Source organism: Rattus norvegicus, chromosome 8, assembly GCF_036323735.1.
Source record: "Rattus norvegicus strain BN/NHsdMcwi chromosome 8, GRCr8, whole genome shotgun sequence".
Taxonomy (NCBI): Eukaryota; Metazoa; Chordata; class Mammalia; order Rodentia; family Muridae; genus Rattus; species Rattus norvegicus.
In genome coordinates this window covers 70,024,334-70,038,057 of record NC_086026.1, presented here as the reverse complement: position 1 = coordinate 70,038,057, position 13,724 = coordinate 70,024,334, and the positions used below count along the sequence as shown (strand labels likewise).

Genomic DNA, 13,724 nt, shown 5'->3' with positions numbered 1-13,724 from the left:
AAAACCATGCTGTGCCCTCCTGTTCAGGATGGGAACTTAGGCTCCCTGTTGTGGCTCTTTGCTTATGTGCCTGTGTGGCTTCCACAAACTAAGTTGTTTTGTTCTACAGGCCAGTGCTCACCATTGCAGCCTACCTGAGCATTGTCTCCTGTCCTAAGTATTTCTGTTTCAGAGTCCATCTTTCCTCCCTCAGGGGCTCCTACTCCTTTCAATTTTTCCACTCAGACTCTTCCCTGCTCTCAAGTCCTGGCAATCCCATGTCAGACCTGTCCTTTGCTTGTGCTCTGAGAAGCTTCATTTGCCTCATCAAAGTGAGCCTGTGGCTTGAGGTCAGAGTTGTCTCTCTTGCAGGTAGTGTGTAGGCATGGCACCTAACAGCCTTAGAGCAGCTCCAAAGGGCCTCATTATTTGAGGAAATTTACTTGATATGTTTATCCTGGTTAAATTATCAACTAGGAGCCTTAGCTAATATTCACAAGCTGATTAACTTCCTAAGACTTGCAACATGACACACTTAAATGGACTTTAAATATCTCCATATAAATTTGCACTCAATTTGGTGACGTGAACAATTTGTTTTTGTACTTTTGTAACATTTATATACTAATCATGCTCCCCCCTCTTTTTTAACAGATTACCAAAATTGAAAATGTTAATCATTTGTGTGACTTGAGAGTTTTAAACCTTGCCAGGAACCTCTTGAGTCATGTTGACAATCTCAACGGTCTGGATTCACTAACAGAACTTAACCTTCGCCACAACCAGATCACCTTCGTGGTGAGTACACAGTGGACTCCAGATGAGTTCCGCTTCTCTGCAAAGGAAGTGATGCAGATGCTCAGTGTCTTATGTGGGGGAAATGTCACCTCTAAGTGAAGCAGCTGGTGCACAGTCACTGAATCCCCATCCCTCACTGAATCCTCATCCCCTTGTCCTGGGCACTGAATTAGAAAGGATGACAAGGCTGTTAGTGAGTGACAGCTGAGGGATTGTTGTTCCCAGGAGAGGCTGAGCGCAGATAGAGATGTTCACACGAGTGTCTTTTGGTAGTTCTAAGGCAGCCCCTTGATGTGAAGGGAAGAGTGATCAGGATTGCAGAGGCCAGTTCTGGTCTCAGCTACTTGACCTCTAACCAGTTGTGTGACCCTGGGTGAAGCACTGGCAGTCTTTGGATCTCAGTTCAGATTTGTCTAAAATGAAGTAACTGGGCTTGTCATTTGTGTCTCTTTGTGCTTGCTGGCTCTAAAGAAGTCATAGCAGTACCTTAGTGTGTGAACAGAATGGGAAGAGATAAATTGTCAGGGCAAGACCTGAGCTCAACTTAAGCAGTGTGATTCTCAACCTGTGGGTCGTGACCCCTTTGAAGGTCAAATGACTCTTTCACAGGGGTGGCCTATGACATCAGAAAATGCAAATATTTACATCACTATTCATAACAATAGTAAAATTACACTTATGAAGTAGCAACAAAAATAATTTTATGGTTGGGGATCACCACCACATGAGGAATTGTGTTAAAGGATCTCAGTGTTAGGAAGGCCGAGAACCAGTGGACTTGACCGTTGTGCTGTGTTGGCTGGATTATAACAGTGGGGCTTAAACCATGTGATGCTTTCCTCCTCACTCCAGGATGGGAGTGTAGGCTCCTCTGCTGTGGCATGAGGACCTGGGTGCCTGTCCCTTCTTCTGCCCTGCAGGAAGACTTGATGCTATTACTGGAAGTAGGCAACTAAATAGTATCCTGATGCAGAGGCCTTCATGTACTGATACAGAGATGGAATGTACTAGAAGCACATCTCCAGCTTACGCTACGATACTACCAAATATCATCATTTGAAAGCTTCCTTTGTTTCAACACTGTAGAAAACGGATGTCATTCACGCACTTTTAAAGGCACATCCTAACAGGACCCTTTCCTGAGGACAGAGTTCAGTGTGCTCTCTGGAATGCAGAAGTGAGGAACAGAGGATGTCTTCTCCCCAAGCTTCTTATGCAGACTGGTTTCACTTTCTCTCTTCCCAGAAAGTCTAAGGCAGCTAGTGCCTATGTCTTTTGAGAGAGAGGAGACTTAACCAACTTTTCCAAGACATGGATTTACCGTACAATTTCTGAGTTGTGTCAGGTGCTCTCCATATTGGATGAAATACTGGAGTTGTCAAGTCCTCTCCAGGCTGGAGATAATGGTGGGGTGGGGCTGTTTGTTTTCAAAGCTTTCAGACAGGATAACATTGTTGTGTGCTGAGTCTTTGCAAGCTGCTCAGTCAGGACTCTGTCCTCAGGACATAGGGGCTGGGAAGCATCCAAAGAGCCCGGTCAGTTGGGGGCAGAAATCTGCTGACTTAGCATGTCCCTGCCTGGATTTTGGCTTTCCCTTGGAAAGCACATGCTGCTCATCCAGGAACTCACCAAATTGCCGGTGAATGCTGTTTCTGCTGGTCACCTTGGCAGCTGAGACAGCAGCAGCATCTTCTAGAAAGGAAACTGTATCCATTTATGAATCTTAAAAAGACAGCAGTATCATACACATATCCTTCATAATGATATAATGCATGTAACAAAGGAAATTGAGTATACCTTTAAGAGTAAAGGTGTAGTTCAGCTCTTTAGTTTAGGTCAATTCTAAAGGATCCTCTACCATTTTTAGATAGGTAAACGGATTCCCTTTACCTTATTTGTGTGTTTGTATTGGCAGCAGGTCTTCCTGTATAGCTCTGGCTGGCCTGGAGCTCACATGGATCTACCTGCCTGTGCCCGCCGAGTACTACGATTACAGGTGTGAGCTTCTATGCCCTGGCATGCAACCTTTGCATAAAAACCCAAAAGACTTTAAAAATGGAGGTTACATGTTTTTCTTCATCTTTCCTTGTCCTCAGGGTCAGTTATCAGACTTCTTTCTTTGGGAGGGTGGGAGATTTGGGGTAAATTGGGTTCTCGTGGTGCCCATGCTTGCCTTAAATTCTCTCTGTAGCCAAGGATTGACCCCACCTAATGTTCCAGCTTCCATATCCCAGGCGCTGAGGTTATAGGTCTGTTCTACCATACTTGTTTTTTCCCATTTAATGGCTAGTGATCTTAAGATTTTTTTTTATTAATTTTAATTGTGGGTATACATGCATGAGGAGGCCAGAGGCATCACATCTCTGAAGTAGGAGTTAAAGGTGGTTGTGAGCTGTCTGACATGGGTGCTTGGAACTGAACCATATTCTCTGAAGGTACAGTACATGTTCTTAGCCACTCAGCCACCTTTCCAGCCCTGTCTGGTAATCTTTAGGCAAATGCTCTGTCTTTGAATGACCCCCAGATCTTCAGCTGGTTTTTAAAATAAAAGCTCACATTGGGTAATGGCTTGGTGTTTGAGCCCTTCTTTAAGGATAAAGTGTATGAGTGTGTGTGTGTGTGTGTGTGTGTGTGTGTGTGTGTGTGTGTGTGTGTGTGTGTGTGTGTGTCTTTCTCTGTCTCCCTCTCAGTTGGTTATTAGATTGTGTAACTTGTGTTGAACACACTGGACATTCCTTCAGTGGAATGAGTGGAAGGAAAACTGCTGACTTACTAGGTAATTGCTGAAATACACATTTTACTTCATGCTGGGCATGGTGGTACACGCCTGTAATCTCAGTCCTTGGGATGCAGAAGTGTTGCTATAAAATTAGATTTTTGCTTTATTTTTTCTTGCTCTAGGTGCAGTGCCCCAAGATATCTGGTAGATATCTTGCCAGAAACACACATCCCAACTACATGGCGGCCCAGTGTTTCTGCCACCACACACTTTCCCAAACTCAATTCTCCACAAGAAAGAACACACAACACAATAACCTCTGATCCAAATGATAAGATATAATTGCCCACCTAAACATACAAAGCCCTATACACATCCATCCCTTAAGAATATTCATAACAACCTGTAAATACACAGAGCGGAATCTTAACATCAGCCTCCATGTTCTCTCGTGACTTCTCCTGCCTTCTTCCCCCATTCCAGTCTCCTCCTCTTTCCTCAAACTTTTCTCCCGCCCATCCTTCCTTCTCATCCAATGACAGGCCTCATTCTATCTTGTACCTGCCTCAGCTGTATGACATCATCCCACACAGAGGCAGGTAGATCTCTGTGAGTTCAAGGCCAGCCTGGTCTACAAAGACAGTCTGGAACACCCAGGGTTATTACACAGAGAAACCTTGTCTCAAAAAACTGATTTTTTTTTTTAACTTTGTGAGGTAGAAGGACTTTGTTTTAGTCTACTGTGGCCATTACTAACCATGTGCCCATCCCACTCTACAGTAGTACATGCTGTTGAGAGAACAGGTCTGGAGTTCATGCTACGAGTCCTTCAGGCAGCTGCTCTGTATGCTTATGTGCTTATATGCGTGAAGGGGAGGGCTTGGTTCAGGATTTGCTGTTGAACAGACAGAAGTTTAATTACACAGCCACCTGATGTGCTTCATCATGTGACTCAGGCCTGATCTTTGCATTTTTGCATGTCCAGAATGAGTATGACTGTCATGGTCACCGCTTGCTGGAGTGAAGAACTGTATCCAGTGCAGTACCCCTCTTGTGGTTCCCACAGATGTCCCTCTGATCAGGGCCATCCAGGAAGTTCCATCAGCTTCCTGAACTTCATCCAAAATATTCATCTGTCCATGATAACTCTCCTGCATTCTCAATTTTTGAGAATTTACTCACATTGAAACAATATTTTTATTCTGCTCTGGGAAGGAAATACGTTACCGAGGAACAGAGACCTCTCATGCACTCAGTGTCAGGATTCGTGTTTGTTTGACAGTCTTTTCTTGGAAAGCGAGTCAGTGTCAAGCTCTTTTGTTTCCATGGTGTTGTTCCCTTTTACAAATTAAAGCCTGGGTGTGTACTCAGGCCTGTACTCCCAACTCTCAGGAGGCTGAAGAGGCAGGAACTTTACCATTCTAGGCTACATGGTGGCTTCCAGCTCAGCGTGAGCTGGAGTGAGGCTCCACTTCGAGAGAGAAAATCATAAAATGCCCTTGTAACGTCACATCAGTGTTGGTAGCTCTCAGCCAGCCTAATGAATGAAACCCTCTGGAGCACAGCCCAGGCCTCTGGGTCCCTTCTGTGCTGCTCTGCCTTCACAGAGGTAGCCCTGGTTCTGAGTTCAGGTGTTGCTTACTCTCCACACTTCTGTTTCCGTCTCCTTTTCTCTTCAGTGCTAGGGATCAGCCCCAGGGCTTCACACACTCTAGTCAGAACTCATACTAGTCAGAACCATGCTACCTTCCAGCTCCACTCAATATATTTTATTTTTTAATTGTCTAAAAACACAAAGGAATAGGCTTTTATGATTTTAAGCACTTTTTGCATGACACTGACTCAGGTATGTATCTTCTGTGTCCTGCTTTTGTTGACACCATGCCTTGAGATTCACCTACTTTAATACTGGCTATTAGTGTTCTATCTTATGGTTTTGATTCCCAGTAATCATAATGTTTAAGATTTTTCATTATTTCACGTGGCACAAATAACATCCAATACCATGTGCACATGTAGACAGCACTTTTAAAAGGCTTTGCTGCAGTCGAGAATAACAAGTCACTACTGAAGCATGGCTGCTCCACACATGTCCACACGGTCCCATTATGGGGACTGAGAACACTCCAAGGATGCATGCCTGCCTCTTCTTATTCTTTTTTTTTTTTTTTTTTTTTTTGGTTCTTTTTTTTCGGAGCTGGGGACCGAACCCAGGGCCTTGCGCTTCCTAGGGCCTCTTCTTATTCTTTCCTCATCTGTTCTTTTCTACTCGTTGAAAACATTGCTCTGAAGATAACCTGGTTACCTCAGCCCGTCACCTGATTTCTTGACCAATGAGAAATTGGTTCTTTGCTTCCTGCTTCCTTCTTTAAAACAATAGTTAGATTATTTTCCATGGAGGGAGAGGCAGGAAGATTATATGAGACAGAAGATCAGAGTTTGCTGTGAGACTGCCTTCTAGTAGTGTCAGAAGCTGTACCCATAAAGTCTCACTAATATGACTGCCCAGACATGAGCTGAACAATAGACATGGAAATCCCATGAGTACTCAGCCTTAGCCAGAGAACTAGAGGCAACCAGGGAATGCTGGAAGTGGGAGAAGTAGTCTTCTCCAGAGATGCGCACACGGATTAGCTCTCTGTGGAAGGAAGCACAGAAACCATGAGATGTAAAATCATTGTCAGTTGTCTCGAAACCCTACAAAGAGCTGACATGCTTTTTGCTATGAAAATTTTGTTAAAGTTGATTTGATACTGTTAGTGTCATATAGAATCATTGTTGATTTTTGTTCATTGACGTTGTCTATAACAACCTTGCTTTGAGCACGTATTCTATTAATATGTCTGCACATTATCTAAACTGGTGTTCCATTTAGACTTTTGGGTGTTTTTTTTTTTTTTTTTTTGGTGATTATAGTAAAAAACATTAATAAATCCTGGCACAGGGTTTTTTCCTGCCTTCGGCCATTTATGTTTCCAGATGAAAGACACACATTGCTTTTATATTTTAGCAAGCCTTAAACAGCACAATAACTGGGAAACTGCCTGCCCTCCATGCTGTTAAAATCCACTTTCAAGTTACACTTAACTAATTTCTATGTTCCATCTTGCTTGCTCTTAACCCACTTGGGCAGCCCTCTTGGCCATGTTCTCTTGGTCCAGAGGCCGTGGCCGCTCTCCTCCACTCTGCATGTTGTTCTTCTTCCATAGCCATCTCTTCTCTCCTCTCTCCTGTACCTCTTCTCTATCTGACAGCTGCTGCTGCTTCTTTCCTTTCTTGTGGTCTCTACCTCCTCCATCCTTGTCCCCCTCCCCCCAAAATCTAAAACCCTCCTATGTCTCTTCTCCCTAGCTCCTGGCTGCTGGCTTCTTTATTTACCAATCAGAGTTAACTGGGGGCAGAGTCCCTCAGGCTATGTGCAGACTTGGAAACCAGCACTTAGCATTACAATAGACAGTCAAGGATTGAACCTCTCTTTCCTTCTAAACAGTCTGTGTTCACTGTAGGAGCCTGTGTGAAAGGTCTGAGAGGCAGGTAGTGAGTAGAGGAATGGAGTTAACTCCTTCACAGGAGGAGCCTGCTGCCCCTCTGCTGTGGGAGGATATATGGGAGGAACCGTCAAGTGAAGGCCCCTCACTAGATACTGAGTGTGATTGTTTTGTGTTCCACTGAGCTAGAAGAACCTTTAGCATGAGGCTGAGTCAAAAGAGCAGGTGGATTCTTGGATTATTTCTGATTTTAAAGAAACTGAATTGCGTGTAGCTGTTGTTGGAGGCTGACTTTGTATAGAGCTCTGTGCAGGCAGCATCCTGCATCAAGTAGTAGGGTTGTTTTGAAGTGTGTGATGATCTTTATGTTTGTTGGAGTAGAACTAAAGCCCAAGGATGCACACATTCAGGCTACATTCATTAGCTGCCATTTATCAATTGGAAGAAACTGTGTGTGGTGCATGCATATGGGTGTATGGGTAGAGTGCCTGTCTGTGTGCATGCAGGGCAGAACAGGACTTGGAGCGTACTGCACTGAGTACCCGTCAGCCGTGATGGTTGTGTACGACCATGCCAGCTTTTTACCTGGGGGTAGGGATCCAGAGTTAGGTCTTCATGCTCGCAGCACAAGACTAACGTCGCTCCAGCCCATGACGTTGTCTTCTGTTTCAATTTGCTTTGAGTTTACATTATGAATAATAATTGGATTTTGTTAAAATATTTTTTACATAGGTCATATTAGATGTCACTCTTTATCTATGGAACATGGAAAAACTCGGATCCATCTTGCTCACATATTCTAGGCTGTAGTTTGTGCACAGTCCTGAAGGCTTTTGCTGAGGTTGTCGATAATAGTTACATCTACACTTCATGACATGACCCACAATTCCTTTTCCTCTTACCTTTCTGGTTCTGATGCTGTGATGCTTGGCCCACCACAGACGGATTGCAGAAGGCCCTGCACTTGCATATCCTTTGACTTACCACTTTGCTTCTATACTTAGAAATCTCCAGATGGGAGGTAAATGTAATGCCTTCCTCAGCCATTTAGTGGGAGTTAATTGGCAGTTGGCTGGGTGGGTTTGACTTTGGCTGTTTTGATAGTTTCCTATAATATAAGGACACTTGTCTTTGTTGTTTTCATTGCAGTCACTCTATCTATATTCCTGCCCCCATTGTTACTTCTAATAATGTTTTACTTAGGATTTCATTTTTCTTGATGAATATTGTTTATTTCAATAGTTCTTTCAAAGAACCAGCTTTTGGGTTTCCTGAACCTCTTTATAGCCTTTAAAAACCATAATTTTGTTGACTTCCCCCTCCACCCCCCATCTCTCTTGTTTCCTGTTATTTTCTTATACTGGATATTTGATATTTTAGTTTTTAGTATTTATTTTTATAATCTCAGCATTTATAGATATAGCTTCTTTCCAAGAGCCACTCTTATTTTCTAACTACAGATCTTGAATTTTGTAGTCTTTGTCATAATCATTGTTAGCAGGAGGAGCAGGGTCTTTTCAGACAGGGTCTTCCTGTCTTGCCCAGGCAGGCCTAGAATCCACAGTCCTCTCGCCTGTAGGCCTGGGCCAAGGCCTACATCTGTCTTTGTTGGAGGCCGACCTTGTATGGAACTCCATGCAGGAAGAATCCTGCATCAAGTATGGTTGTTTCCAAGTATGTGATGATTTTCATGTTTGCTGGAGTACAACTAAATTCCAAGCATGCTTGCATGCCTGCATACACAGGTACACATGCATGCATGAACACATATGTGTACACTATAAATATTTTTTAATTAAAAAATGAAATAGTCTTTTCCCCCAGCGCCGGGAATGAACCCATGAAGGCAAATGCTCTACCTCCAGCCCCTTGAATATTTTTTATCATTATCATTTAATTCAAAGTATTTTCAAACACTATGTTTTGGCTGCATGTGGTTTGAGGAAGAAAATATGCGTACAATTTATTCAAGGAGTATGGAGGTAGGGTGAGCATGCAAAGGCCAGAGGAGGAGATTGTGTGCCTTTCCGTCACTTTCCATTCTGGGCTTTGAGATAGGATTTGTCACTGAGCTTGCAGCCTGATGAGGGCCAGCTCCCTCATGGTGTTCTTTCCTGTCAGTTCTCTTTGAGGCAGTGGAGGGAAGAGTGTCAGCAGACGGTAAGAATTTTATCTTAAGATATATAGGTATAAGACTTTGGTCTTATGAGGGACTTAGGGCTACTGTATAATAATTACGAGTTTACTTATCTAAACGTGTTACCTTGCTACTGTAGCTGACCTGCCTTCCTTGTTCCTCTGCAGTCTCTGATACTTAGCACCTCATCCTAAAACAGCAAAGGATTAAGTAAAATAGTCTTTGTTCTGTCTCAGCAGGAACTGCATGGCTCTGACTTTCAGCCTGCTAGTCGGAAGTTGCAGGAAGGAAAAGGGACACTTTGAAAAGTGACTTTAGTGTTTATTTCTAAATTGTAAAAAGTTTCCTATGAAAGCTCTCTAAGAAAAAGGGGGAAAACCAGAATGAATGTAAAAGGTGAATAAGTGTAAATTTGCTCTCCTCTATTTGTCCTCAGCACTTATACATCTAGCAGAATACATGATCACATGGTAAAGCGTTCATCACAAGTTTACATATAATTTAAAATCATAAGTGGAATAAGAAGTTTACAACAGTGAACGATTACATGCTTATCCATTAGGAGTACTCCTCACCTGCCACAGCTCCACAGGTTCATTGAGGGGTAAAAACCATCACTAGGCTGTTAGTGAAGTTTGTGTAGATAAACCCAGTCAACATTTTATCTTCTGTCCTAGCACTTATAATAAATCATTAGTTCCCTTTTTATGACCTTTGGCTAATGGTTTTACAACCTCTTGGAATGTACTCTTGAGTAGTAGAATGCCTGATTCCTATCAAGAAGCAATTAACACATGGGAGACTGGCAGAATTCTCAGTGCAGTTTTAACTATTAGAAAGGACCTAATAGCAGTCCCAGTATAAAAGAGCTTAATAAATACTAATATAATTTTAGGAAATTTTATAGGACCATCATTAAGACTTATGAAGTCATCTATTTGCCTATATAGCATCACTATAAAACAGTACATCATTGAGGTTCTGCAGAGATCTGCTCAAAAGGGTGGGCTAATACCTAGTGATTATTATATATATTTTGATAATAACAGGAAAAGCATATTTTTTTCTAAAATGATTTTTGCTGGGCCTTGTCTGGAAGAGCAAATCTGTCACAGATTATTTTAATCCGAGGCAGACCATCTCATGCAGATCACCTTCTAGTTATTTATTAGCTTGCTGGCTCCCAATAGAAGCCCACTGCTTCAGCTAGACAGACTTGACAGAGAAGTTCCAGGATCTGCTTGTTTCTACCCTGCAATGCTGGGTTACCGGTGTGCAACTGAATGTCTGACTCCTACATGGATGCCAGAGATTGCTTTCATAGCAAGTGGATTACCACTGAGACCTTTTCCCAAGCCCCTGGATTATCTTTTTACTTTTTGAAATATGTGATTTTCTTATTCATTTTATCATAACTCTCTTTTCTAATTTAAGGGCTTTATGTTTAGTGAATATGGATTGGTTTTATGAAGTTTGTTATATTGCCTATCTTGTCAACAATATTTATCTATTACATGGTCAGTATTTTGAATTATGTGCTAAAAATATAACTTTGAAATTGATATTTCTTCCTGGCAAATTGTCCCTTTTATTGTTTTGTGTTTGTGCTCTTGATTATTTCCAACCTTATTGGGCAATATTGTAGGAGCATGTACTGTGTGTATTCATGGGCCTTCAACCCAAGCATACACAATAAATACAGCATTGTGACCTACATTCTCCAACTTAAATACAAATTCTCAGACTGTGTTTTTGTTTGTTTGTTTTTTTTTTAAGGAGCTGTGCATTCTTTATGACTCCTTTCCTCAGTGCTGAGAGCTCATCTTTCCTTCTGTGATGGCCCTCTGAAGGGCACATGAGCTTACTCTAATGACCAGGACAATTTAGGCAAGCTCATACAGAGACAGTCTTCTAAGTGACAGGATAGTGCTCTGCATAATTGAGACAGTACCCTGTCTTCAGAAGGGACAGGACTAGACCAGGGAGAACCTAAGCTCAGGGGATAGATGGCTTCGCAGGAAATGACCGTACTTCCATCTACTCCTATAATTAAGCACAGGCTGTAGCAAAAGGAGCACAGCCATATTTGTGGAGCTCTGTTCTATGCTACCACTGAGGTAGGCTCAGAGAGGCTGCCTATGCCCTGCCAAACAGTGCAGAGGGAAAGAGGAGAAGCTGAGCAACTCTGAAATGGAGAAAAGAAGTTTCAAAGTAAGAAACTGTCAATAGTTCATATTTTACTATTTATTAATTATTTTATTTAATTTATTCATTTATTTTATTTGTTTATTTTCATTTTTGTTTTGTGAGGCTGGGGAAGGGGAATTGTGTCCCAGCATTGGTGTGGAAGTCAGAGAACAATTTGTCAAGAGTCAGATCTCTCCTAACATCATACCATAACCCAGCATTGTGGAGTAGACACAAGCAGATCTTGGAAGTTCTCTGACAAGTCCATCTAGCCTAAGCATTGAGCTTCAAGTTCAGTGAAATGAACTCAGGTCATCAGTCTTGGTGGAGCACCCTACACAGCTCTGCTTTATTTGTTGCGTATTATAGATACACAGAATGAGTGGTCACTGCCTGAGACTGTTGTAGACAGGAAGGAGCTTCTATAGTATACTGCATCCTCCATGGTCCCACATGGCTGAGGACTTTCCTCTAGACTTGATTGAGTTATAGTCTAGATGCAATAAAATATATCATCTTAGCTATATAATTCAGTGTGTTTTTATTCTTTTATAACTGCTAGCCAGATCAAGATGTCTGAAATGTTCTATTCCAGAAAGTTCTCCTATACCTCCTTTTCTAGTCAGTTCTGTCTATACCCTAGAGGTACTCTGATATCTGTCTCTGGGTAATTTTGTCTACATTGGTACTTTATATAAAGTGTGTATAACTGCATATCATGTCATAGCATGTCATGTGTGCTTGAAAATGTAGTCTTAGGTGGTTTTGTCATTGGATTAACATCATAGACACTATATGAAAGCCTGGGTGGTATGGGCTGTACACACTGAGGTTATACTCTGTGCGTAGTCCTTAGCTGTGAGGCCATTGTGTAGTACATGAGCAGATAAACAGATTCTTCCTCATACTTTTTGACAGTCATCATTTGTGTTTATCATAGTTTTTCAATTGTTGGTTGGATTCCACTGGAGAAAAGCCATCATAGCATTTGCTTGCTTGTTTTCCAATCTTCTTTCTGTTTTTCTTTTTCTTTTTCTTTTTTTGGCTTGTATAAAGATACTATGGATAGCGTTCATATTTTTATTTATCTATTTATTTTAGTGGACCTAAAGCCCTATTTCTCCTAGGTAGAAACAAAGGAGTGTGTGTGTGTGTGTGTGTGTGTGTGAATTTATTATAATCTGGCTAATTTATTGGAAATGCTAAATTTATCAGAAACAGTTGGCACTGAGCATCTGTGTAATTCATTTCTGTAATTCTTATTGTTTTAGACTTGCACTTACTTTATAAGTTAAAGGCACCAGTGTCTTTCAAACATTTTGTCCATCATCTATGATGAAGTATCAGTCTAGACTATTGATTATATGTTATCTGACAGTCTAGATTCAGCACTCGTTCTCTCTCCTCTCTCCCCTCTCCCCTCTCCCCTCTCCCCTCTCCCCTCTCCCCTCTCCCCTCTCCCCTCTCCCCTCTCCCCTCTCCCTACTCCCCCCTCTCCCCTCTCCCCCCTCTCCCCTCTCCCCCCTCTCCCCTCTCCCCTCTCTGTGTCTTCTATGGTTATATCTATCTCTCCCTCTGTCTATCTCTGTCTCAGTATCTGTCTAGATGTCTACAGAGACTCCATTTTTCATGGCTTGTTCTTTTCACTTTTTAAAAACAACTTTTGGTATGTGGAAGCTTTCAGGTTTGATGGCATCATCTGTACCTTGTCCCCTCTGTCATCAGTGTCTTCTGTGTCCTGTCTGAGGACTCTTCTTCCCACTGCAGAGTCATGACTGTGTTATCCAGTGTTCTAGAAGGTTTACAGCTTTATCTCTTCAGGACTATGAGCTACCTTTAATTAACTTCCATGTGCTACAAGATAGTAGGTGAGAGTTCATTTTATCCAGACATGGTTATCTATTTTCTTGGCTATGTTTAATTGAAAAGACCTATTTCCCCAAGAAAATGAAGCATCATGTTTATCAAATAAGTGCTAATTAAAATGAATTTCTCTGGAGCCACTCTCCTCTCCCACTCACTGGTCTACCACTGTACTCAAAGCATTTCCCATAGATTCACACTTTATGATACTGATATGATATGATATATATTTTCAGCATGTTTTCTTTGTATAATTTTCCTTTTAGTACATAAGAACGTTGTGTAAAGAGCATGGGTAAATAATCTGCAAATACTCCTCAGTCGCCATGAAAACTTCTCTGGGATAGGCTGCCCCATCACAGGTTCACCATCTTTATTTTTCCAGGTGCTATGTAGATTTGAAAATAATCATAATTTTTGTTAACACACCTATAGGAACATTCTGTGTGTGCATTTTCATAAAGAGTACCTTCAATTTTTTTCTACTAAACCACTCAGAATATAGTGCAGTCTGTCTCATCATATTGCTTATATCTTAATCTCTCTTTATAAT

General features: G+C 41.7%; 1 protein-coding gene across 11 annotated transcripts in view; it reads left to right on the top strand.

The window, feature by feature from the left end:
* The window catches only part of Lrrc49 (leucine rich repeat containing 49), a 107,618-nt gene that overhangs the window by 18,522 nt on the left and 75,372 nt on the right, over window positions 1–13,724 (top strand). For all 11 annotated transcript variants that reach the window (XM_063265149.1, XM_063265147.1, XM_063265145.1 and 8 more), the window contains one exon: window positions 634–777. In XM_063265149.1, coding sequence (XP_063121219.1) covers window positions 634–777 — 144 coding nt within the window. Of the gene's footprint in view, window positions 1–633; window positions 778–13,724 lie in introns of those variants that run through there.